Source organism: Pantherophis guttatus, chromosome 1 (assembly GCF_059756535.1).
Source record: "Pantherophis guttatus breed Tessera chromosome 1, ASM5975653v1, whole genome shotgun sequence".
NCBI lineage: Eukaryota > Metazoa > Chordata > Lepidosauria > Squamata > Colubridae > Pantherophis > Pantherophis guttatus.
In genome coordinates, this window is record NC_142063.1 from 42043594 (window position 1) to 42070845 (window position 27252).

At 36.5% G+C, this 27252-nt stretch overlaps 1 protein-coding gene across 13 annotated transcripts in view; it reads left to right on the forward strand.

Annotated features, from left to right (window-relative positions):
• The window catches only part of BCL11B (BCL11 transcription factor B), a 171237-nt gene extending 160012 nt beyond the window's left edge, over window positions 1-11225 (forward strand). For 11 of the 13 annotated variants that reach the window (XM_087872352.1, XM_087872360.1, XM_087872356.1 and 8 more), the window contains 2 exons: window positions 2255-4304; window positions 9181-11225. In XM_087872352.1, coding sequence (XP_087728478.1) covers window positions 2255-4266 — 2012 coding nt within the window. In that variant the 3' untranslated portion in view covers window positions 4267-4304; window positions 9181-11225. The remainder of the gene's footprint in view (window positions 1-2254; window positions 4305-9180) is intronic. The other 2 variants (XM_087872368.1, XM_087872353.1) reach the window with 1 other exon arrangement.
• Window positions 11226-27252: the final 16027 nt, after the last annotated feature.

Genomic DNA, 27252 nt, shown 5'->3' on the forward strand with positions numbered 1-27252 from the left:
TCTCCCCAGGGGGACTCTGGGCGGTGGACAGCCAAACTTAAAACACATATAGTTCAAAAGTTAAGAAAAAACTAAAATAAATTAAATCATCAGCATTTCCAATTTAAAATCCCAGATCTGCAAAATCGAAAAGTTCCCAATTTAAAACCCAGAATCAGTATAATCGAAAATTTAAAAACCCCATTAAAACCATTTAAGCTAGGCCAGCTTGTTGGAATAAATAAGTCTTCAGGGCCTTTCGGAAAGCGCGGAGGTCCGGGATCAGTCGTATTCCAGGAGGAATACGACTGAATTGAAGACTACCTTTTCATTCAGGGTTTCTGCTTTCCTTTTCTCTACCCACACCCCAATTTTAATTAAGATGATTTTACAGTGCTTTAGTTTATTGTATAATTTTTATTTGTAAATTGCTTCAAGTCATATTTGCATGGGAAGTGGTATAAATTATTATTGATAAATAAAAAATAATTAGCTGTATAAAATCAGTTTAAGGAAGCAGAACATTCATTATTTTGAAGCCATGTGGCTTTGTAAGATTGTGTACTTGATTTGCCGTTAGATCACATTTCAAAAAAAGGGTTTGTTAAAATCCATTCATGGATAAACTGAGGCAAAATGTATTGTTAAAACAGCTTTTTGACAGAATATACTATAAATTTTAACATACCTCTGTGATTTCTGTCATTTTTTATGCTACCATTGTGTTTTTAAGAAGCATTAATGGTCTAGACTTTTTTTCACATTTAGATTGAAGAAAGAAATATTTAACTCTGAGTAGTAATAATAATAGGAGCACTGACTGTTGAATCAACCTCAGAATTGGCATAAAACACCTTCTCTCTTTCAAATGCCTCAATTGCTAGGATTAAGAGGCCTTTCTTACATTTTGGACTATAACACCAATATTAATTGCTTCTAGAAAGCTATAGTTGAAATTCATATTGTTCCAAAGCTCTAGCATACATTTGGAAATACCAGCATTTCTATGGCCATTTGCCCACTATTAAAATTGGGGAGGGAAAGGGGGGGGAATGAGAGTATTATATTCTCAAGGCATGAATATCCCTCCATCCATTTATGATTTCTTAGTACACCTTAATTCTTAATATAGCCAACACTTTGGGAAGTAGTATCTGTGTACTTAAATTGTCTGGTTTACTTACTGATTATCTTCCCTCCCAGCTTGTATATGAGAGTAAGACAGTTTGCTGTTTCATTCATGAACTGGCTCACATTCATTTATTGTGTCTTGTCATATTCAGGGCAAGTACCCATGATCAAAATAATTAAATGTCAGGGCCCATGTACCATTAGCAGTTAGTATGTCTGATCATGTTGCCATGTTTCTTTTTTATGGTGTGTATGTATTATCTTCTAGTAAAGCAGAAGTCAGGGGGGAAAAGAAACACGATATTCTCCTGATCTATCACTCCTGTTTGTTGTTGCTGGGGGGGGAAAAAAACCAGGATTAGAAAATGTTAATTTTTTCTTCATAAAACAGCTGCTTTGAAAAAATCAAGGAGAATACCTAGGAATTTATCTGAATTAGTGTTTCAGAATGAAGGGATTCACATTTTAAATATTGATAGCAAATCTGTCCTGCATGTCCAGTATTCCATTTTATACTTTGTAAAATCATGAATGTTGAGTTACAGGTTGCCTACGCTGCCTTTGATAAAACTTTCTAGGAACTGTCAAACCTATATTCTGGATATTTCAAGGAAAAAGAAGGATATTTTAGAAAGGCAAATAAATTGCTGATCTTTTCTTATTAAATAATTGGTATGATTGTTTCATTAAACACAATTCAAATGCAGTTCTAATAGCTATTATTCAATTATTATAGTAGCTTAAACATCAGTTTATCAAAGCTTTTGATAAAGGGGATGATGGAATGATTTCTATTTGTACACAAGATTAATTTTTCAGATTTAGACATGATTCTAATATTCAGTTTTAACTGGATGCTAAATGTGATTGAGTAGAACCTTGGATTGGAATATGGAGAAATGTAAGTTGGTTTCTTCTATGTTGGTATTAAAACTTTAAAGAATTTATATGCTATAAACTAGGACTGAGTTTAGGATGAAGATGGATTTCAGGCATGTACAGATTATGTTAAACAAGAACAGATGACTCCTCTTTATTAAATATGTTTACATTGCAACTGTTGGGGGGGAAGTTTATTTATAGTTCTCTAGGTTACTTTTCTAATTATTCTCCCTTTTTCTCTGTCCCTTCTTTTTCTCAACAGGTAAAGATGAGCCTTCAAGCTATATTTGCACAACATGCAAGCACCCTTTTAATAGCGCTTGGTTCTTGCTTCAGCATGCCCAGAATACACATGGATTCCGCATCTACTTGGAAACTAGCCCTTCAAACAGCTCCCTTACTCCACGCATCACCATCCCTCCTCCTCTGGGACCTGAGACTGTTGCACAGTCCCCGCTGATGAATTTCCTAGGCGACAATAACCCTTTTAGTCTCTTGCGAATGACAGGTCCCATCCTGCGTGATCATCCTGGCTTTGGTGAGGGTCGGCTTCCTAATACACCTCCCCTCTTCAGTCCTCCACCTCGTCATCATCTGGATCCACATCGCCTTAGTGCCGAAGAAATGGGGTTAGTTGCCCAGCATCCTAGTGCCTTTGACAGAGTCATGCGTTTAAACCCCATGGCAATTGAGTCGCCAGCGATGGATTTCTCCAGAAGGCTTCGAGAACTGGCAGGAAACAATGCCACCCCACCACCAGTCTCGCCTAGTCGCAGCAACCCTATGCATCGCTTATTGAATCCTTTCCAGCCAAGCCCTAAATCTCCTTTTCTGAACACCCCTCCATTGCCACCAATGCCTCCAAGCAGCACTACGCCTCCTCAGCCTCAGGCAAAGAGTAAGTCCTGTGAATTTTGTGGAAAAACCTTCAAGTTTCAGAGCAATCTCATTGTCCACCGGCGCAGTCACACAGGAGAGAAGCCCTATAAATGCCAACTCTGTGACCACGCTTGTTCCCAAGCCAGCAAATTAAAACGCCATATGAAAACACATATGCACAAAGCTGGATCCATGACAGGGAGGTCTGATGATGGATTATCTGCTACAAGTTCCCCAGAGCCTGGCACAAGTGAACTTACTGGAGAGGGACTAAAATCTAGTGAGGCAGATTTCAGGAATGAGAGTGATCCTTCTTTAGGCCAAGACAATGAAGAAGAGGAGGAGGAAGAGGAGGAGGAAGAGGAGCTGGAAAATGAAAGTCGACCTGAGTCAAGCTTTAGCATGGATTCAGAACTAAGCCGTAACCGAGAGAATGGTTCCAAATCGCTGCCAGATGAAAAATCCCTTGTCCTAGGAAAAGTGATAGAGAATGTAAGCCTCGGTACCATCCAGCAATACAGTGACATGCTGGCTGAAAAGCAGAAAAGAGGTGGCTTCATGAAAAGGTCTTCAGATCAGCGAGATCTCTGCCCTCGAGACCTTTGCCAGAGAGACACAGGTGATGAAGACTCAGTAGCTGGAGAACTTGACCGCACTGAGGAAGGGACAGTGAATGGGAGAAACTTTGGGCCAGGTGAACCCTTCCCAGGGCTATTCCCTCGCAAGCCCACCCCTATCACAAGCCCCAATTTAAACAATTCCTCGAAAAGAATAAAGATAGAAAAAGATTTGGACTTGCCACCAGCAACAATAATACCTTCTGAAAATGTTTACTCTCAGTGGCTGGTAGGATACGCAGCATCAAGGCACTTCATGAAGGATCCATTTCTAGGATTCACAGACTCCCGACAATCCCCCTTTGCAACTTCTTCTGAGCATTCCTCAGAGAACGGAAGCCTGCGTTTCTCTACTCCACCAGGTGATATGCTGGATGGTGGTCTCTCAGGGCGCAGTGGGACAGCGAGCGGAGGCAGCACCCCTCATATCAGCGGACCCGGTCCCGGTCGACCCAGTTCAAAGGAAGGACGGCGGAGTGACACGTGTGAATACTGTGGCAAGGTCTTTAAGAACTGCAGTAACTTAACGGTGCATCGCCGGAGCCACACAGGAGAGCGGCCTTACAAATGTGAGCTCTGCAACTATGCATGTGCCCAGAGCAGTAAGCTGACACGTCATATGAAAACGCATGGCCAGATAGGGAAGGAGGTCTACCGCTGCGACATTTGCCAGATGCCCTTCAGTGTTTACAGCACCCTGGAGAAACACATGAAAAAGTGGCATGGCGAACACTTGCTGACAAATGATGTAAAAATTGAGCAGGCAGAAAGAAGTTAAACCCCCCACCCCCAACTGGGTTAAAAGCAGGGGTCTAGGTAACATTTAAATTGTACAGTTTAACTATTGCCAATTGAGAAAAGCTGACCTAACTTGCCTCCATAAACATATCTTAGTGTAACTATGGCAGGTGCCAGAATTTGGCACTTAAATATAACCTGTGTCTACAAAGTTCTATTAAACCTGAGGATTGGTTAAGGCAGTAAAAATTGTGAAGCCTTTTAACTGTGCAATAATTTCTGTATTTATTGGGTTTTTTTGTTTATGTTTTGGCATGTGCAGGTACTTTTTTAATACTTTTTTATTTTAGATTTCCTTTAAAATTTTGTTGGGTATCCCATTCTAGTTTTCCCCAATAGTAACCTGAGATTCTTTGCATTACAAGGGGAGAATACATATCGATTTAAATTATAATTTTAGAGGGCCGCTGCTTTGTTGAATCTTACGCTGAGTATGTGTAATTTCTTGTGAAGAAGCCAACATTTTATGTTTTTGTTGTTGTTGTCCTTTAAAAAGAAAAAAAAATCATTTGAGAATTAGGAAATATTAAATAGTATCGCGGATAACAATCTTAAAATTTTAGCACTTTCTTTTGGATTTGGATTTAAAAATTAGCACTGATGATGCCACTTAAAATAGAGGCCTTTATTTAAAATATTATTTTTAACAGATTCTAAAATAAACATTTTGAGAAATAAAAAAAATGGGCACCAAATTTTCTAAAGGCAGCTATAATAACAAAAGCAATAGCAAAATTTGTGCATTATTTTTAGGGAATTTGTTTAAATGCCTTCTCCATTTTCTTTTCTGCCGTTTTCTACAGTTCATTAAATAAGGAGAAACTCAGGGTCCTGAGAGCTTCATTGCCAATCTTAGGAAGCAAAACAGAAAGAAAAGCTTGATTGTGGGTTTTTTTTTTTTTTGCAGGCATGCCACTTATCCTTGTTCACATTACACATTATGCACACGGTAATTTTCACTTGATAACCCGAATATGTACATTTACAGTAACTGACCATTCTATACCAATATGCAGCAAAAGACTAGTGAGTGTTTTAACTGAAGAGTAGTTTAATTAGTAAACTTTTTTGAGTATATGTGTGCATCAAGAAATGCATACACAATATGAGTAAAATGATGTTTTGATTATGCCATTCACTGAAAAACCATCAAATCAGGTTAAATCTGCATAAATTTGCTTAGGAGTAAACAAAATCTCTGAAGAAAAAGATACATTTTTGTTTTAGAATATGTGGGAGTAGGTGTTCATTTTAGAGGAGTCATTCCATGTGTGTGAAATGAAGGCGTGCATAGTGCATGCTCTGTGTGCAAAAAGTTCCCAGTCATTTTTTTTTTTTTAACATCCTCAGGTTGGGGTAGGAAACATCCATTTCTGAAATTCTGCAAAGTGTTGTTCATGTGTTTGGCAATTCCAACCTGGACAAATTAACTACCTATCAGACAGCCTGTTTTAATAGTTAGGAAAAAATGCTTTCTCTTATATGATGTTTACTATTAGCATTTTATAATTATATTAGTTGACTAACAAAAAAAAAAGTTGCCCAATTAATCATAGATTTCTTTATTTACTTACTGTACAATTGTACTGTATACTGAGAATATTGTTCTGAGAGTAAGCCCTGTTAAAGATCGTGAATATGCTTTTTAAAGCTGATTAATCAATTAAAGACTGCCGCTCTAAATCTTAAATCATTATCATACCATGAACTTTTTCTAAACGTTGTCCTGATTAAATAGGTATTATTTAATTATAAAATAGGTTAATCCTTTTTTCTAGTTTATTCTAATAATTCTTTTGAAAAATTCCACACAATTTTAACACTTTGCAGCAAAGAATTGGATGCCAGCTATTTAGCTAATGTAAAAACATGTACTTTAAACAAGATGGATAACGAACAGAATTTTATAGTGTACCTATCTATGTCACTGGAAAACTAGATATTTCACTTGAAACCATATCAATCACAAATAGAAGTTGTATCATCTAGCCCTTTCCCCAAGGATTAGTTTTTGGGACCAGTATTTTTAAACTTATTCATAAATGATTTAAATTAAGGCTGAGCAGCTAGTGGCCAATTTGCTGAAGACATTTCATTATTTTAGGTGGTTAAAACAACAGATTGCAAAGAGCTCTAATAGAACTCTTTTCAAACTGCATAACTGGGCATTAAGAAGGTCATTGCAGTTCAGAATAAAAAGTATACTACCATATATTTTTTATTCCTAATATCATGAGTCCTTTTATGAGGTCTAGCTGGCACAGATACACCCAGAAATGGATTTTACAAATAGTTATAGTTAGTTTAAAGATAACATTGAAGCAGTGTACAGTTCTTATAAAAACAACAGTAAAAGTGTTACTTCAAAGTAGGGATCATCAGAAAGGAATAAAAATAACTAAATTTCCGGATACTATAATATCTTTATAAAGATATAAAGATATATATTTAATAGTTATATTCATTATGTAATCATACTCAGATGTCTGTGTATGTTTCTGGCCACAGCATCTCCCAAAAAAAAACCCCAAAAAAACCCATACTGGAAAATATATAAAGATATATATTTAATAGTTATATTCATTATGTAATCATACTCAGATGTCTGTGTATGTTTCTGGCCACAGCATCTCCCCCCCAAAAAAACCCCATATTGGAAAATGTGCATGAAAGGCAATAAAATTATCAAGGGGCAAGAGCAATTGCTTTGTGAGGAAACATTACATCTGGGACTTTTTAGCTTAGATAAAAACAAGTAGCTTGGGAGAAAACAAACATGTATAAAATTATGCCTACTGTGGAGAAGCTTTTCTTTCAGTTATTAGAATCAGGATTATCCGATAAAGTTGAATGTTTGAAATTATTTCAAAACATATATCTCCAGAACATGAATGTAATATTACCCCTTCGGTTTAATCTTAGGAACAGTTCTTTATCTGTTTGTAATATAGTGATTTTGCCTGCTTCAGTTACTGTTCCAAGAACTTCATCATCCAGAGTCACTGGTTTGAGATGGGCAGCTATACGAATTGAATGAATGAATGACTTAATTGAATGAATAAATATATCTCCAAACTCAATTTCCAATATTTCTATAAATTACACAGACATTTATAGCTTCATTGTAGGATCCTTTAATTTTTCTTCTGGCATTATCCTCTATGTTGCCATAATTGTATGGAGAATAAGCAGGGCCATGGCTGGTGTTCTCATACTCTGTAAGTTATGGTAACACTTCTTGAACATGCTATGTTCAGACAGGATCAATGTATGATTCTGAAACCCTGATGAACAGATTTGAAAGGTGCCTTTATATATATGCATTTTCATCACATGGAATGCCTGCGATTTACATGACAATCTACAGAGTTCTCATGAAATCAGCTGAAGCCTTCCTCAGGCTCCTAAAATAATGCTTAAATTGGGCTCATATTTAAAGTTCATCTCCTTTTGAAATGGCCAACTTCAAAGAACAACTGAATAAATAGTAAGATTATACGTCCCCCTAACTTTGCCCATTATTTAGCAGATACCAACTAGCATAACATCCAACACCCTAATAGTTGCCTTAGAAACAGCCTACCAGCCACATATGGTAGTTCACCAAAGGCTTCCTGTTTTGGCTGCTTGCCGGAGATACAGAAGCAGAGATTTTCAAGTACCTGGCAGGCCCCTATATTGCTGGTGATTTGTAGTCAGCTTGTACAGATTTCTAACTAATGGCATGCTGAAGCCAATACATAAGGCTGCTAATCATCACAGTTAAACACTCATGGGAACACTTGTAAGAATACTAGACCCCGAGATTAGAATGTAAACAGCATTTTCCTTCAAAAAGTTGCTCTTGTATGGTTGCATAAAACATGACACAACTCTTTAGACAATCTTCATAGTTTTTAAACTAGTTCAAAACACGAGTGGACACAAGGCAGATGTTGCTCCCCATATTAGTGAAAGTTTAACTTTTGATTGGCCCACAGGTATATTTGCACTGGCTTATGAGGCCAGCAACTTTACATTAAACACAGCAACGTTTTTATTGTTGTTATGGTCATTTAATCAAAATGTTTCTTAAGAAAATTTAAGTCTGATAGTAAACCTTTTCATTGGATCTCAGTAGTAAGCTCATACCCAACAATGATAGATGCATTAGGTACAGCAAATATTATATAAGGACCAATTGAACTGAAGAGGCATTTTTTCATTAACATTCTCATATAATGCACAGTTATGTTATTGTAAGGAAAATAGGTCAACAACCAGTCTTTTAGGTGGGTGCCATTGAGACAACTTGTAAGAATTAAATTTGTTAGGAAGGTTTTAAATTTTGCAGCCTTTCAAATGGTACTAAAATGAAAGGTGCTTGATTTCACTAAACTCTTGAGTTTGAAATTGCAGACCTGAGTCCTTTAAAGCAAAATGTAAAATGCAATTTCTTCATAAATTCTGAATTTATACAGTTATACAAAGCTCTTCTTAATGTCTGAAATTAAAACTTTCTTAAGAACTCAGCCATTCTAAATAAGATGTTTTGCTTATGCATTTTTTAATTTAGCATTTTTTTAAAAAAAATACATTGTTTTTGTACATTTGTTTTGCCACAAACATTTCAGTCCCATTTTACACATTGCATAGTTATTGGAGATTCTTCATATATATTAAATCTTTTTTCCAATTAAATTGTAAATGGTAAATAGAGGTTCTTTTAATGGGAGTTGCTGAAATGTTCCCTGAATTACTGAAGTCACTAATCGCTTCATTGTTACTTCTGTTTGAATATTTTATTGAAAACCCTTTTAATTCGGAACCTTCATTTGGTAAATAACATTGATTTGAAGAAGAAAATATATTGTAGTGTTTATTCACTTTATTCGCTTTGCTTTTCTGTTTCTAGTTCCATGGTTCTTCTGAGGGAAGCATGGACAGTGGCTAGAAGAGATAGAGGCTCTTCTTCATTTTCTTCTCCTCAACTTGAGTATTTTGACTGAGAGCAAAGCCTAATTTCTTTAACTGACATGTTAATTGATCAGACGTGGAACAATATGCTTTCCCTTATTTACAAAGATCCTTTCATCCTGACATATAATATTTTTTTGCGAGTTATTATAGCTCTAATTCTTTGCTGTTCTTTTAGTCTTTCAGATCAGAACAGGTGCCCTAAGCTGAAATGTCAATCTTTATCTGTTTGTATATGTTTGTGTGCTTTTGATGTAGTGGTTAAGTCATCAGGCTAGAAACCAGGGGACTGTGAGTTCTAGTCACGCTTTAGACACAAAGCCGGCTAAATTATCTCGACTAGTCACTTTCTCTCAACTCTAGGAAGGAGACAGTGGCAAACCACTTATGAGAAACTTTGCCAAGAAAACTTGCAGGCAGTCTCCAAGAATTGACATATTGGATGGAAGGAAAAACAAAACACACGTGAACACACATATCCATATACAAATCTTCATAACCTAAGACTTTCTAGGTAATAATTTGAAAACCCCTGATATAGTTAGTATACATTATTATAAAATTTACATTTGATTCTGTTGACCCGCACTTTAAAGCTATTTTTCTTTTGTTTATTTGTTTGCATTGAAGACCAGTGGCTTCTAAACAAGAAATTACAGCATTTTTGTCTTTGCTTGGCCCAGAGATGGGTGAACTATTAAAGGGGGACATCTGAGATTAAGTGTCAGTGTTGCTAAGCATGGCATTCACAATACTGGCACTATAAAAAACTAATAATAATTTATTGGACAGTTTTTTTACTGCCATTTCAATTTGATGTGAGTGCCTTGAAAACTGATCTTCCTATTTCAGTCTCTTGAGACACATGCAAACAATTTTTGTGAAATGAAAAGACTTTTCAGAAAAGATAGAACGAGAAAGGTATGTTCTTTAGATGAAAAAACAAAGAGCCACATTTACATTTTTAAAAAAAAGCCTGGTTGAAGATAGTGGACATGAAACTGCCATAAGACCCAATCAAATGAAGATGTATATCCAGCACAACTTCGGACATCCATTTGCTGAATTATTCTCAGCCTTTCTCTTTTTTTTCAGGACAACGCTGCTTAGGAAATGGAATGGAAATGATTTACTGCTGAATTAAAACTCAAATGACACAAATTGCAAGTTGTTATCATTGAATGAAAAATAATTCAGGAACAACGGCTAATTTTTTAAAAAGTTAAATTTAGTGCACTCTGTCTTAAAATACGTTTACAGTATTGAATACATACAAGGGTAAAAAAATGTGTGTATGTGTGTTTGAGCAATCTTTTTTTTTTCAAAGTTTGCTTAATAGGTTATTAAAAATGCCATAATGGCCATGTGTATATTGTTTTCTTTTGGTGACGGGGTTTTAGTATATATTATATATATTAAAATTTCTTGATTACTGTAAAAGTGGACCAGTATTTGTAATAATGGAGAATGCCTGGGCATTTTACAAAACCAGAAAAAAAAAAACTTTTCTCTTTTTTCCTTGAAAATGTTGCAGTAAAATTTAAATGGTGGGTCTATAAAATTTGTTCTTGTCACTGTAACTGTAAAGTCTGAGTTTTAGTATTTTTTTTTCTGCCTTGGGTGTTGAATTTTTATTTCAAGAAAAAATGTATAGAAACTTGTATTTGGGGATTAAAAGGTGACTGCTACACCATGTAGAAAAAGTACGTAGAAAAAAATGCTTAATATTGTTATTGCTTTGCAGATTAAAAAAAAAAATCACATTTCTGACCTGTACCTATTTTTATCTCTTCCTCCCTTCCCCACCTTCTCCCTTCCCTCTTCTTCTGGAATGAATATTGATATTGGTTGATTCATATAATGTAGGCACTTGCTGTATTTTTACTGGAACTTGTAATTTTTTAACTGTACGCTTGTCCTTTTAAAGGGATTTAATGTACTTTTTTGTTAGTGAATTTGGAAATAAAAATAAAAACAAACAAACAGGCTGCCATAATATATTTTTTTAATTTGGCAGGATAAAATAGTAAAAAAAATTTGTATGTCAAGACCTTATTGTACAGAAGAAGGTAAAGTAAAACGGTTGTTTGACAACCTGTGGGTAAAAGAAAAAAACCAATTATTATTTTTAATTATTGGAGGGTGCGATAGGGGTATTAAATTTTGTTTCATTTAAAATTTTTGTTCACTATTTTAGTTGTGTGCATGTGTATATATATATATGTATGTATATATATATATATAAATATATATATATATAAATATTTTTTGTGTCAGAAATGGCCTACAAAAAAACTGCTTGTTCCTTCAAGGCAGTAATAACTTTGAAGCTGCCTGGACCCCTTGTATCAAGGCCTTCCCAGGTATAGTTGAACTAGGTGGTTGGCTGTTGTCTGTTGTTAGAAGAAATTTCATTTTTGTGAACTTGTTTGACTTAACATTCCACAATTCCCCTCAAAGGGAGGTGACTTTTTCCTAGCAAATGTAAACTTTCTAGCTACGTTCCATAAAACATATATGTGTGTTTAAGGTATCCAGCGATACTGAATTAGATGGCACTGCATATCCTGAGGGATGAAATGGTCTGTATGCTGTCCTTCTCTCATCATTGAACAGATGGTAGTACTCTGTCAACTGTGGGTTAAGGGAATGCGTAACCAGACCTCAACTCACCCAACAGTGCAAGGTTTTCTACTATGTAAAGCCTTCTTCCTTCAGAGGGGCCTGATCTGGAGACTTTATGGGATCAGGGTACCTGTTTATTTCCACCTTCTACCCTATTCTCTTCACAGCTTTCAGGTGAAGTCATTTTAAAAGGGAAAAAAGAAGAAAGAGCAGCATTCTGTTGAGTACAACTGTGAATTGCAGTGGAGTAAAAATTGGTCCAGGCGCATCCTACTTTTTTTCCCCTTTCTGTAAGAAAGGGACCATTGTACAGGTTTTGCCAGTCTATGTTCTTTTGTCTGCTTTGCTGCTACTGTTGACTCCTAATTGTACATTCCATAAATTTTACAAATATTTGAAGGACTAGGATGAAATTCTGTACTTATTTTATTGACTAAGTTATCTTTCCCCTCCATCTTTTATTTTATTTGGGTGGAGTAAGGCAGGGAGAAATTGCTGAAGTCTGATGAAAAAGCTACCGATAACTTTACCTAAGAGGGTTCTAATAATGTTATGGAAAAAAAATCATTGAGAGAAACTGATCACAAAAACAAAACACAGATTTAGATCTAAAATGTCTCAGTTATGAAGAGGGCTTTTCCTGACCATGCAATGTTTTTTGTGCAGTGGAGAGATACTACTTATGGAAAGATAGATCTTCATTAATTCTCCTTTCCCAACAGTCTTATCCCCTTCCCAATTTCTTCCATCCCTGAGAACATCTTTTGCTAAATTTAGGGGCAGTGAACAACAACAATGACAAATAGGTGAGGGTCTCGTTCTCAGTGCAAAATGTCAAAATGTAACTCTCTTCAAAAAATGCTACGGTCAGGAAAAGAAGATGCATCTAACATATTCCATCTCTTCCAAATTAGGGATAAAATAATGCTGGAAGAAAAATCCATTGTGGAAAGACAGTTCACTGGATGTATCTCTAATGAACTTCAAATAGCAGATAATAAATTTAACTTCTTAAAGGCATATTCCACAGTATTTTATGCATTTGACTTTTCCTTAATTGGGATATGGACGGTGAATTCTTCTGGAATATTTTTGGACAAAATTCAGGAGTATAATTTTTATTCCAAGATGCTAGTTTCACTTTATTCTGTAATCAATTGAATTCAAGATCTGTCACTTAGGCTCTTTTTCATTGTAGATGAACTCAATTCTAAACCACCAGCAGCTGTGATTTGAATACCTGAGAATACAGTATGTGGTATTCTAAAGCACAAATGTTATATTCAGTGAAACTATCAGGACTCCTCCTTTTCTGCTTTTAGGATTCCAGTTTTACAAGGCACAATATGATAGGCATATCCTAGTTATCTCTGCTGTTACAGCTGAAAAAAATAAATTTTGTTTAAGTCAAAATTATTCCATATTTCAAGCCTGTCCCACACTTGTTAAAATTCATTCACAGAGCATTTCTGGGGTGACTTTTTTTAAAATAAAAGGATGTAAAATAAAAAATAAGTTGTACTTTTTGTATACTGCCATGACTTCAGCATTTCATCCTAGTCCTGATCACAGTCCAAGGTTTTATTTTCACAGGCATACTCATTTTATGGTGCTCTTTGTATTAGAATTGCAAAGCAAAGTATTGTTGATTTCAGTTGTTTGCATTTGTACCAGCAAGTAAACTATTTTTATTACCTTTTTCTATTTCTTATTGTATGAGCTTTCGTTGTTTACTTGGAGGTTTTGTCTTTTACAACAAGTTTGGAACTATTTATTATTGCTTGGTATTTGTGCTCCATTTAAAAAAACCGGAGCACATTTTCTATTATGGATACAAATGTTGAGATGGCAGGATGTCATTTCAATATCACTTAGTAAAATATTTATTGTTCCTTTTATTCTCTGTACAAGACTTTTGGCCTCTTTTTTCCCCTTACTGTCATATTGTTGAGTTCAGCATGTGTCTACCATTTCATTTGTACACTCATTCAAACAACGTTTGTTCCAGTTTCAAGTTATAAAAAAATAATAAATTGGACATTTGACATGATCTCCAAATATTGTCTTTACTGCTTATTTTAAGGAGTTCAAACTAGCATGGATTATATGGAAGACATTTTCTTTAACTAAAAAAATGTTTTAGACTCCATATTATTTTACGGGGAGGGTAGGGTTATTAAAATATGCTGCTAAGTTCCTTGTATACAGCAGCCTCAGAACACTAATTCAATATGAAAGTGTACTTTCAAACTTGTAAGAACACTTGTTCGATTTCCCTTTTTGCCTTTGTACATGTGGATAAAAGGAAAGTTTTTCATCTGAAAGCAAAGTTGTGGTTATTCGAAGAGACTCAAGTACTTGTATTCCTTGTTCAAGGAGTAAGTCTAGTTTCTTGGACTTCATATTCAAATTTTATTTATTTATATAGTCACTCAACACAGACAAGTGGCATTACTAAAAAAAAAAAAGCAAAACCATCAAATATAAAAATAATGCATATTATTGTGCACTAATACAATAATGTGATAATCAAGGCTGAAATATAATGTAATTCTTCAAAGTTGAATCCTGGCCCAAAGTCCAGCTCTTAACTGCCCTTATAAAAACCTCATAGCTTTATACCTTCAGTTATATCTACAGTAGTAGAATGAAGAGAATGGGAGTGTTTGTTTATTTATTTATTAGAATTTGTCAAATAAAAATGAGAACAAGAATAAATGAATAAAAATACAATGACAGGGATGATAGGCAGGTTAGTGCACGCCTCTCTCTACTGATCACTTAAGTATGATGTAAGGTCCACGGAAGTCAATTTGTGACTGAAACTGAAAATTTGTAGCTAAACCAACTGAATCAGGTAGAACATTCCAGACTTGTATAGTGTATAGGATGCACAAACAGTCTTCACCATTAAAATGATTGGGGAGCACTTTGTTCACAGCAGGAGTTAAGAGAACTTTACCCATATCAAGTAAATATGCTTAAGCAGTGTGTTTTGATGAAAGATCAGTCTAAATAATATTAGAAACTGAAAATGTGTTTGGAGTTAAAAAAGGGAAGGGGCGTTAGTCCTACCCGATACGCCCATTTTCAGGAGGGGATGAGAGACTCCAGGCATGGGTTGACTCTTGTCCTATAGCTCTATAGACTGAGTTTAAACTGAAGAGACGCCCTCTGCTGATGCTTCCAGTTTCGACGATGTCACAGCGAGGTCTCAGGACGTAGTACCTGTAACAACACCCCAAGGATACCCTGGACCAGACCTCTCTGGGGCTGGAGTCTCTCCTCCTGAAAATGGGCATATCAGGTAGGACCAACGCCCCTTTTCCAGGTAGGGGGCTTGAGACTCAAGGCATGGAACATACCAAAGCTGGCTGTCCTCACGGGTAGGTACCTGTGGTCCTTCTCACCGGTCATCCCCAGTACTCGCTGAAGAACCTGCCCACCAAAGCTGCCTTGGCCGAGGGGAAAGAATCCAGCAGGTAGTACCTGCTGGATAAGCAGCAACATACTGAAGGGAACTTTTAATGTGCATAGGCATTAGAGTAATCTAAGAAACATTGTGCATACGTGCATTGAGGATACCTTGGGTATATACGTAAAACTTAAGATGGTTCTAGAAAGGAAGCTGAAGAAATTTTACCGAGAATGATAGACTAAGTAGATATCAAGAAAATATCAGTGATAGCCTTTTACCTAGAGGTAAGGAAACTGGCTTTAGTTGTGAAATATAACATCTTCCACCATTAATGATGCTGTCTTAAGATGTATGGGTTGTAGGATTATATAAAAGGATTCCCATCCCTCCTTGACAAAACCTGAAGAAACAGAAGTGAGGAGGAGAAAAAACATTGTACGTGGAGACCATGGATGGCTAATTTACATAAAAATAGAGAATTCACATTAGGATCATGATATGGGTCCTTCCCCCCCCCCCAATTTTGATACTCAACAGTGATTGGGGTTAAGCAACATTTAAGATTTTTCAAACAATGCAGGGTAATAAAGATAGTTATTTACATAATTTTATCTACATGGTTTCAGTATTATTCCTAAATTAGCAAATAATATGTAAGTCTATGATTGTGATCTGTCCTAAAAAGAAATGTCTCGACTTAACTTTTTATGAGGCCTGTTGACTTCAGCTCTGATTCAATATGACTTGGAGATTGAGGGATTCACAACAGGCATGATTTGATTCAAGTTTGTGTTCTGAGATTTGAGAGCAACCTGATTCAATCTGAGTTGCTATGAAATTTGATTTGGGGGAAATACCCATCCACAGACTGTAATGGGAAAAATTCAGACGTGTTTTAATTTTTTGATAGAATGGGATGAATATAATAGAAATGGTAAATGCTTCAAAGGATATTAATTAAAGGCAGCTTTAGTTGGGTACCTTCAAAGATGTTACAACAATACATTTTTAAATATCTCCCCTCAGCTTCTTTCAGGACAGAAATGTTGGTGAGGAAAGGACAACACTTTTCTTTTAATGTGATCAGTGTAATAATATGCACAATTGCACTGCTTTTGCACTGCTGCAAAAACCAGCAGTGCAGGTTTTTAGATCAGGGCATTTTCAAATATATGTAAACAAATTTAATTGCACTAGCTCTACACTGTATCCATAGTTCTCCAAAAGTATGTGGAGTAGTGATAGGATGAACCTGAAATAGCTGTAAATAGTTTGTAAAAACAAAGCCCAGAATGAAAGAAGACCTTGGTGATACTTTCTGTCCAGCTGCCTGCTATATGGGACAAAACCAATTCCTTGGAGGCTTATCAATATCCTACTGAACTTGGAAAAAGAAAGAAAGAAAAGAAAGAAAGAAAGAAAGAAAAAGAAAGAAAGAAAGAAAGAAAGAAAGAAAGAAAGAAAGAAAGAAAGAAAGAAAGAAAGGGGTTTATGCTGTATTTAGAAGAAAGAGACTTTCTCCCTTAAGCAGCTAGCATGTCTCTTCCTGCTCCAAAAGTGTTCCCAGTTTAATGACTTTTTCCAGTCATTAAAAGAGAAAAGTTAGGCAGTTATTTCCTGACTACTGGAAGAATGGAGCATAACACAGAGGTTGAGAACCCACACTAGGGCTATGCATGCTTCAAAAATGGTTTGGAAGAAGCGATTTGGACAACACAGGTATGAGTGTAACAGACCTTTAAAGCAACTATGTCTTTTTTCAGGCTTCAGGTGGGAAACACAATTGAACAAGTTGACTTATTCAATTAGAATTTCACTTGTGCATTTTTCTGCAAAAGATGAATTTGAGCACTGTGTTTTAGACCAGAGTTCCCCAACATTTCCAACTTTGCGGACCAGAGGGGGAAGGAGATAGTATGCACAAATGGCTGGCAAGCGCACATGCCTGCTGCTCACGTAACTGTGCACATGCTTGCCCGCTCCTAACGCAAGTGAGGATGTGTGTGTGCCATTTCCATGACCCTATTGCAAACCCCTCAGAGCCCATTAGTCAGTCCCATAGGTTGGGAACCCCTGTTTTCGACTACTGTAATGCATACTATGTGGAGCTTCTGAGAATGTTTGGTAATTGAAACTGGCATTAAATATGGCTAAGTTATTGACATATACTATGTAGATCATTGAATACTCTTTTCTACTTTCTTCTGATGTATGTGTATAACCTGCATTTCTATTTAGAGATCACACTTTTGGCTTCATTATAACTTTGCAACGAACCAACTTTTTTTTTAATCTAAAAGGTCTGGGGCTATCTGAGAGATTATTTTTACTTCATTGTTTAACATCTAATGAGGTTTATCAACAAACATACCATGTTTCCCCGAAAATAAGATCCTGTCTTATATTTTTTGAATCCTGCGCTCAAAAGCCCAATTGGGCTTATTATCAGGGGATGTCTTATTTTGGGGGAAACAGGGTAGTAACTTAGATTGATGCACACATGTGGCAACATTACATTTGACCTAAAGAGATCATATTGATCCAATATTTCCCTAGCTTTAATATTTCCCTGTGCTATAATGCAGATGTAAACTTGGATTAAATTGCTCTCCAGTTTGTTTTAAATATGGGCTTTTTTTTTTGGTACATTTTAAAAAAATATATACAGTCATGGGGATCTTTTGGACAGAAAAACAATCTTCCCATTAAAAATCTTGAGGATACCAGTTTGTCTCTTTAAAGTTGGTTTACTGCAGGAATATACCAGCTAAGAGCCCTGAAAACCTTGGATACAGTTTCTAGAATCCCTCCAAAAGCTGTCACCAAATTCTTCAATTTTAATATAGCAGAAAGTGGAAGTATTTAATAAATTGTACTTAGTCTATTTAATTGGGATTTAATTTAAATCAAATTAAATTTTGTCCTTCCCCAGCCACTTCTGATCACCCTGATCCTTGAGAACTGCTCAAAAGGTAAATTCTGCACTCTGCCCCGGAAAAAAAATGATTTAGTGAGAAAACAAAAAATTGAGATATAAAACTACCCAGTCTTTCAGTGGCCAGTGTTCAATGTCTTAATAGCTGAAAACTAATTCTCTCACATAGCAGAATTATGCCAGGGAAAGTTGTAAAGTCCTCCCCACTGAGAAATCTTGGAAGGGAGGGAGGAATCTAACTCACAGTAGGAAGAACTATATATTGCTCTTGATCTTTGTCTACCAAATGTAGGGGTGTTGATCTACCTATCTTATATCCACACTTCTCAATTAATGATTTTCAAACAATCTGGAGAAGATCATTCCATATGTCAAGCAGGACAATTTAACATTTCATTGGAGATGGATTGCATCCCTAAAACGTTTCTGTATGGCTGGTCTCATAGTACATCCAGTACTTCAAATGGAATGGTTTAAGGTTATATAAAGGCTTGAATTTTATTTGTCCATCTGGAGACTATGGATGAATTCCAGGTTTCACAGTATTTACAAATACACTTTTCTATCTATATACTACAGCATGAAGACACATCTATATCCATTGTGCATTTGGGGTTAAATGCCTGTGTGACCTGCTAACTGAAAGAGAGACTACAGAGATTAAGCCTGCAGTTTGTACCTCTACTAGTATATTTGCAAACAGGGCTGGCATTTCATTTTTCTGGGCAAAACTATAAGACTTGGAAAGTGAAACAATCCTCTCTTTAATAAGGGTATATAGCTTTATAGAATAATAGTCAAACTTTTCATTTTGCTTTTATCATTTGAAAATTCCTTTCATAACAGAAGCTAGTGCTCTTTTTTTTAAAGAAAAAAAAAGCAGAAACAAAATCTGTTCCTTGCCCAATATTCAAGGGATATTTCAGAACAACTTGGGAAACATATTTTGAATTCAAAATCCCACATGTTCATGCCACAAATATGCTTCTGAAATTTGAATCGAAGTAAAAAACTGAACCATACTGTGCAAGTCACATTGCCAATAAAACCCTACAAAAAAACCATAATTTTTACTTTGCTCTTTATTCTTTAATGATATGTTTATTTGTAAACATATTTTAGGGTGGGGGGAACAAAGGCAAATATATACATCTCTGCTAAATCTTTAGTTGTCAAACACCATTGTGTAATTTATTATTCCAACAGTTGACAGCCTATTCTCTGAAAAAGATTCGCAAGTTAAAGATGCTCAAAAAATTTAATAATTAGGATAGCATAATTAGAAAGATAACAGTCAAAGAGTCATAGGTTTGAGGGGACAGATGAGTACATGTTTCAGAAAGCAGATTTGATAAGGATGTTCCTAGCTTTTTTGCCGAGATCCTCAGCTATTTTCATCTTTTGGGAGATGGAGATATTTAAGGGAACCCTGTAAAGATATTACACTGCTACTACATGTTCCTGGGAGAAACTGTACAATCATTGGGACTGAAGAGTCATTTAGAAACCTCGTGAAGCCTTTTGCTAAGTACAGGGAATCCAAATTAAAACACTCTCAAAATGTGTTTAGCTTTATCCTCTGCTTAAATGTGAAAGGGAATCTACAAGTTCTCCGATTCAACCTTTTAACTGCTGTTATTGTTTGGAAGTGGGTTTTTTTCTTGTCTAATATTTGGTAAGAATCCACCTAAAAAGAACTTGAAAGCATTGCTCTGCATCCATACTTGGAGTGATGGAAAATAGATCCTCATCTTCATCGGTGTGACATCCTTTAAAATATCTGTAAAATAACAGATTTCATCTAAGTCTTCTTTTTCTGAGGCTAATCATTTTCAGTTTCTTCAGTTTCTTTTCACAGGATTTGGTTTCTAGTCCCCTTACTATCATTGTTACTTATCATCATTGTTACTGTACTCTGAATCTGTTCCAATATATCTGAATCATTCTTAAAAAGTGATACCCAGAACTTAATATGGTGGTTGAGATAGGATCTTCCCCCAAATAGCACAGCTTAGAACTATTATTTGTCATGATTTATAAATGATATTTCTATTAATACAACCTAAAACTACAGGGCATTGATCTTTTTTGCGTTCACATATTCAGTTTGCAGTTCATTTACTATTACATAATCCTTTTCACAAATTCTGTCACCATATCATGAAGTAATAGTCAGCTGCTAGCAAGGACCACTTCAATATATAGAATAAGGGCAGGAGGCCTTCTTCTTCTTTGTGTAAGACAATATAACATCACTGAGTCAGTCCTGGAATTAGACTTTATATTAGACTTGTCTTCCACAAACTGTTACCTTTTAGATGTATTGGGGTTTGTAGCGCCAAGATTTTTTCAGCAACATAGCCTTTGTTGAATTCTGGTGGTTACAGTTCCAACATATAGAAGAGAAGATTTGTAGCTCAGGAATGAACTGTGGAATCCTTAATGCTCTCTGAGCTTGGTTGTTTGCTTGCAGATGTTTCATTACCAAACTACCGGTAGGTAACCTCATCTCTACAGATACGTTGCAGTTCCAGCGTATCTAGACAGCAACAGGTTGGCTCATTTCCTTCATATCTTTTCTTAAAAGAGATAAATGGTTGAAATCATAGCTTTTGAATCTCTCTCAATATGTGGTACAAAACAATGGTAGTTGGCCATCGAGATAATGCTTTTAATTTAGGAGTTTCCTGGCTTCCTCATTTATCTTTGTCTCTTCTTGTTGTTATTATTACTCCCCCACCCTCAGTGCATCCAGCTCTTTCTTGGAGTCTGACATTTTCTATTTGGTGGCTTTTAAGGAATATGGATTTTAAGAAGAAGTATAATTTATGTTCTGCCCTTTAATGATGCGCTTTTTAACCAATGAAAGAACAGCACTGAATTTCTATAGATACAGGCCTGCCAGCCTGGTTGAGGCAGATCATTTTAGCAAAGGAAAACAAAAGGTTGTCTGCAGTGGGTATCTCTCGGCCAGGGAAGCTACTTTGTCTTAATTACCTCAGGATGAGAGACTGCCCCTGAAGCAATCATCTTTGTTTGTTAACACACCCTATCGGCTCCACTGCTCTGTATAAATAAAACATGACCAAGATTACAATGTCATGTTCTTCAGCACTGCATACTCTGGTAACTGCTCAAGCTGAATTGCAAAAACGTCCCAGAGCAGTCTGGTGCATATCAGAGGGCATCAAGGAATATTACTCATTCCTAAGCAACCACATGCAAACTTGTTTCTAATATTAAACTCAATTGTTTGCTCAAACGTTAAAAAGAAGTGCAGAAAAGTCACTTTGTTTTGTTTTTGTTTCGGTTAAGCAGCAAACTGCAGAGCCACTGCAGAGAAATGACAAGGATGCATTGTTGCATTTATCTTAAATAAAGCTTTTATCTTCTCCCCTTTTAAACTCCCTACTAATCATTTTTAGCCTTTCACTATATATATATATATATATATATATATATATATATATATATACATACACGTATGTATGTATGTATGTATGTATGTATGTATGTATGTATGTATGTTGATTGGAGGACAGAGAGTTGCAAGATAACCAGCATACGTCAGCAGCGAACATAGAAAAGTGACAACTCCGATCTCGCAGCATACCCACAGCTTCTAAACTGAAAGTAGGGGCCCGATGATGACAAGTTAGAGAGCTTATTGAAACATTGCCAAAAAGAAAACTTTTAAAGTGTTGGTTCGGATTTTAGCCAGAGTTTCAAAAGACCTCACAAAGTGTTTTGTTGGGATTTTGGAGGATCTTAAGCTGGGATTTTAGCCAGGATTTTAAGCATTTCAACTAACAGACTTTTAATGATGTGGGAAAACACCCAAGATTTTAACTTTTTACATACACACACCCGCGAAAACTTGAGAAGACATATATGCGTGTGTGTGTGTGTGTGTGTGTGTATTTTCTTTCCTTTTCGTAGGCTTTATGTGTATTTCTCTTTAGCTAGGTTCTTCCTACGTAAACCAAGATTTTTATGCAGCCCTAGTTCAGTGAAATCACAATCCACTAGTTTCTAGGCTTTTTTTTTTCCTGGAGACTAAGATAGATCTATTTCGGACTTATAAGTCCTCATCAGTTAGCCACACCCTCATCCCATGTATCCTCCCTGTAAAGGTACAGTATTTGTTTTCTTTCCTTTTCGTAGGCTTTATGTGTATTTCTCTTTAGAATATATATAACTAGGGCTGTTATGCCTTATCACGTCCCTCTCTCTCTCCCTGTCTCTCTCTCCCTCCCTCTCTCTCTCTCTCTCTCTCTCTCTCCATATATATATATATATATGGAGAGAGAGAGAGGGGGGGGAGAGAGAGACAGGGAGAGAGACAGAGAGAGAGACAGAGAGACAGAGAGACAGAGAGAGTAAGGGATGCAGTGGCTCAGTGGCTAAGATGTTGAGCTTGTCAATCAAAAGGTCAGCAGTTCAGTTGTTCAAATCCTCAATGCCACATAACGGGGTGAGCTCCTGTTACTTGTTCCAGCTTCTGCAAACCTAGCAGTTCGAAAACACATAAAAAATGCAAGTAGAAAAATAGGGACCACCTTTGGTGGGAAGGTAACAGCGTTCCGTGCTCCTTTGGCATTTAGTCATGCCGGTCACATGACCACAGAGATGTCTTTGGACAATGCTGGCTCTTTGGCTTTGAAACGGAGATGAGCACCACCCCCTAGAGTCGGGAACGACTAGCACATATATGTGAGGGGAACCTTTACCTTTACACACACACACACACACACACATCTATCTATCTATCTATCTATCTATCTATCTATCTATCTATCTATCTATCTCCTTTCATATATACATACATACATACATAGGTATATACATACACACACATACACATACACACACACATTGAAATCAGGCCTTATTTTGTAATGGAAGCATATGTTTTATCTAAATATTTAAAAAATGAATATTTTTCCTTTTAGAAATTCTTTAGTATAAAATTACACATTTCTCTGCTTTGTTTTCCTTAACAGGTATTTGTTGTACCTGCTTACACAGCAGACATATTTATGCAGTACCATTCACATCAAAGGAGAGGCTATTAGCAGATTTGGGGAAACCTGCAGCAAATAGTTTGTAAAAATATGCTTTAAAAATACTTCAAAAGAAAATAATTGTTTATGAGGAGGAAACATTATAAAACAGTTCACTGAAGACCTAGTATGCTCAATCATGGGGTGAGTGGGTAAACAATAGAAAACCAACATAGAGATGGGAAAGAAGGAAGAATTCATAGAAGCACGTTGCTTACTACAGTCCTGAAGAAATGTTCTCTTCATTGAGAATCCTACAAGTCTCACTTGTTTTACAGTAGATATTGCTTACCAGTTTATGTGTTTATGAATCGTGTTAAAAGATTGTGTTTCAATACTTATTTGTTGTAAATTCATTTTGGTTTGGAGTTTTCATGTTAAAAGATCTCACACCTTATTTAAGCCAGAAATGATAATAAATTGTGCCCAATTGAAGATTACAAATCTCCATTACAGGTAGTCCTTCAATTATGGCAGGAATTTCCAAGTGATGCAGTCATAAAGCGTAAGGCCACATGGCTGCATCATTAAGAGATGGCAATCTCTGTAGCCCCTGATGCTGTTTTTAAGCAAGAATTATGGGTCATTAAGCAAGCACCTCTTTGGAACTTCTTGCTAGCTTCCAACAATCAAACTCAATGGAGAAGCTGGCAGGAAGTCTCAGGCAGCTCACAAGAAGGCCATGATGCAGGTAAAGTCACTGCTTCTGGCTGAGAGACAGAATGAGGGCTTGTCCAGTGCTAGGGAGACACAGAATGAGTACAGTGGGGTTTTCCTGCTACATGGGAAAATAGGTACCATATTTTCACAAATGGTTGGGAAAGGCATGCAAGTGGCTAGGGAGGTGCAGCATAAGTACAGAAGCTTGGGGATGGTGCCTGATGGTGTTTGAGTGGCTGGTGCATCTTGGATGTGGTTCATAGGTTAGGAAGATTTACCCAAGTAACTTGTGACCTTCTCTGCCATCTTCCCCATTGACCTAATTTGTGAGAAGCTGGCAAGGATGGTTGCAAATGGTTGTTGTGGCTCCGTTACCTGAGCCTGTGTCATCGGCAGGAGAGGACTCCGAGAGTGAAGGAGAGGAGTTGGCAAGTCCTCCCTCTCCAGGACCCTCCTCTCTGGCAATGCCTTCGGTGTCCGCCAAAGGGCAAGAGATAGGGCCGGGGCCAAGCACGTCCACGCAGCCACAGGTGGACAGTGATGAGGGTAATGAGTCTTGGCTGGATCCACGCCAGCGTCGCAGAGATAAGCGCGCACAACAGAAGAAAAGGCATGCCCGAGATTAGGCTAAGTCACTGACCACACCCCACAGGATATAAAAGGGAGCGTGGTGGCCAGTCAAACCTTGTGACGAACAAAGCTGAAAGCTTCCACGCCATTCTGCATTGCCGGACTTTTGCTATAGACTTTGCTGGATTATCTTTGGACTTGATTGACTCTGTAATTATTGAGCTGTTTCCTTTGATGTACCAGAAGCGGGGAGAAGTTATCTCTCCTCTTCGTAAGTAATAAACTCTTGGCAGGCAGCCACTAGGTTGTTGCCAAGTTCCGTTATCATAAGGAAAAGGATTTTGCCGGCTGGTTTGGTCTTTAACTCTTGAACGTCTGTTGGTGTGTGTGCGTGTGTGACGGGGACAGAACAATGGTAATCAAATGACTGTAGGATGCTGCAAACATAAGTGCAAACCAGTTTCCAAGCACCCATGTTATATCATATTACCATGCAGGTCAAAACTTTGAGAACTGGTATAACCACCACTCATTCACCTATGTAACTTTGAACAGTCACTAAATGAGTGATCATTAATGGAGGATAACCTATATGTCCTATGAGATGTTGTCAATACAATCCTGAATTCTCTTGCTAGAAGCCCCAAGGTAAAGTGTAGATCCCTAAAGAAAGAATCACAAGGTAGCTAAACACGTCCTCCCCACTTTGATATTACTCAGTTTAATGACTGACTGCTGGTGATGGCCAAACATTATTGCTAAACCCATGAACTGCATTTGAGGTGCACTGGCCACTCAGACACCCTCAAGCACCATCCCCAACTACAATTGACCCCATGGATATTGTTCTTGTCCAATAAATGAACAAGCATCAACAAGTAATCTCCTAGTCCACAGATGTTCCTTCACTTGGGTTATCAAGCCCATCTTTTTTCCATGTTTCCTACTGCATATCTTGCTCATCATGGTCATAATGACATATAGGAAGACCAATGAAAAGGGCAATTCTAGAAAGGAGGAGAAACAACTCTCAGTCTTGGTTGATTGATGGTAAGAACTTGCTGTCTCATCTTCCTATTTCCTGCCACCAAGTGAATAGTTAGTGATGGAGGCAGGTCCAAATTGGAATGGTTGGTCCCAGACAGGTGATAGAAAGGGGTATATTGCCAAATGTTGCCTTCTGCTGTGACCATGGTGTTACACATAAAGTCACTGCAAAGCTCTTATTTTCCTGGTTTCCTTTGCACTAGTTTTTCTTCTCTACCTACAGCACACCTCTCAAATGTCAGAAAGAAACTTTGAGGAACATATTATAAGAAATGTTGACAGGAGATATAACTGTTTGCTCCCTTCCCCCTTTTTTGGGTTGGATATAAATGCATCCGATCATTAAGGTTGTGCCAGCATCTCTGTGTTCCCTTGGTGCATGTTGGCACTCCAACGCTCAATCTGGGAACAAACATGCTTACATAATATGCATTAAAAAACAAATAAGTTTTGCTTGCCTCTTGAAATTGAGGAACAAGGTGGGGGAGAGAAATGACACAAAATTCATTATGAAATAGCTTATTTTGTCCAAAGGGAGAGGTTTTGATTTATTTTAATGGTTTAATGGTTATCTATCTTATGAATTGTGCACAGGATTTGCTGTAAGCCTCTGCTGGAGCAAAATTCTGTTGCTCATGTCTGGTCAGGTGCTGGTTATAGAGAAGATATTATATGATAAATTGTTATATTTTTTATATAAGCTATATTTCTGGTCATGAGTCAAGACACTACTGTTAATATAACATGAGAAATACAGTACATCCCATGTTGCCTTAGGAAGTAAATCAAGATTGTTTTTAGAGATTTACAACATTTTTTTTCAACCTCAATAACTTTAAGGATTTCAACACCCCAAATTATCCAGCCAGCATTCTGGGAGTTGAAGTCCAAACATCTTAAAGTTGCTGAGATTGAGAACCGCTGACCTACAACGTTTTCCCCCTTCTTTACCTGACACCTCTTTCTCACTTATTTTCGCTTCTCTATTCCCGCTTCTCTATTTGTATTTTGTATTATAATAAACTTCAATAAAAATTTATATGTATAAAAAACCCAGTGGAAGAATGCATAGAAAAAGTGAAAGAGTTTGAAAAATGGCAAAATTAATTGCTTTAATTAAGAAAAAGAACGTATCCCATCCTGGATATAAACTGTTTTAACTTCTTTCCTCAAGATGATTCTGTAGAGCATTGCACACCAAAATAAGTGGACACAAGGACAGTTTTTTCCCCCATGCCATCACTTTGCTAAAGAACTAATTCCTGTCAACTACCTAGTAGGGCTGTATTACTATTATCCTTCTCATCTTTCATATTAGCTATTTCTATATCTTCTTATGATTATAACTTTGTTGCTTGTATCTTAGGCTTTATATTAATTGATTTATTTAGTATTCTAGTATGATTTATGTTGATTGCTTATTTAGTATCCTATGACTATCACTAAATGTTGTATCTTATGATTTACGATGGATATATTTTATGATGATTATGATCATGATTTATCACTTGTTGCTTGTATGTACACTGAGAACTTATGCACCAGAGACAAATTCCTTGTGTGTTCAATCACACCTGGCCAATAAATATTTTATTTTATTTTATTTTATTTTATTTTATTTTATTTTATTTTATTTTATTTTATTTTATTTTATTTTATTTTATTTTATTTTATTTTATTTTATTTTATTTT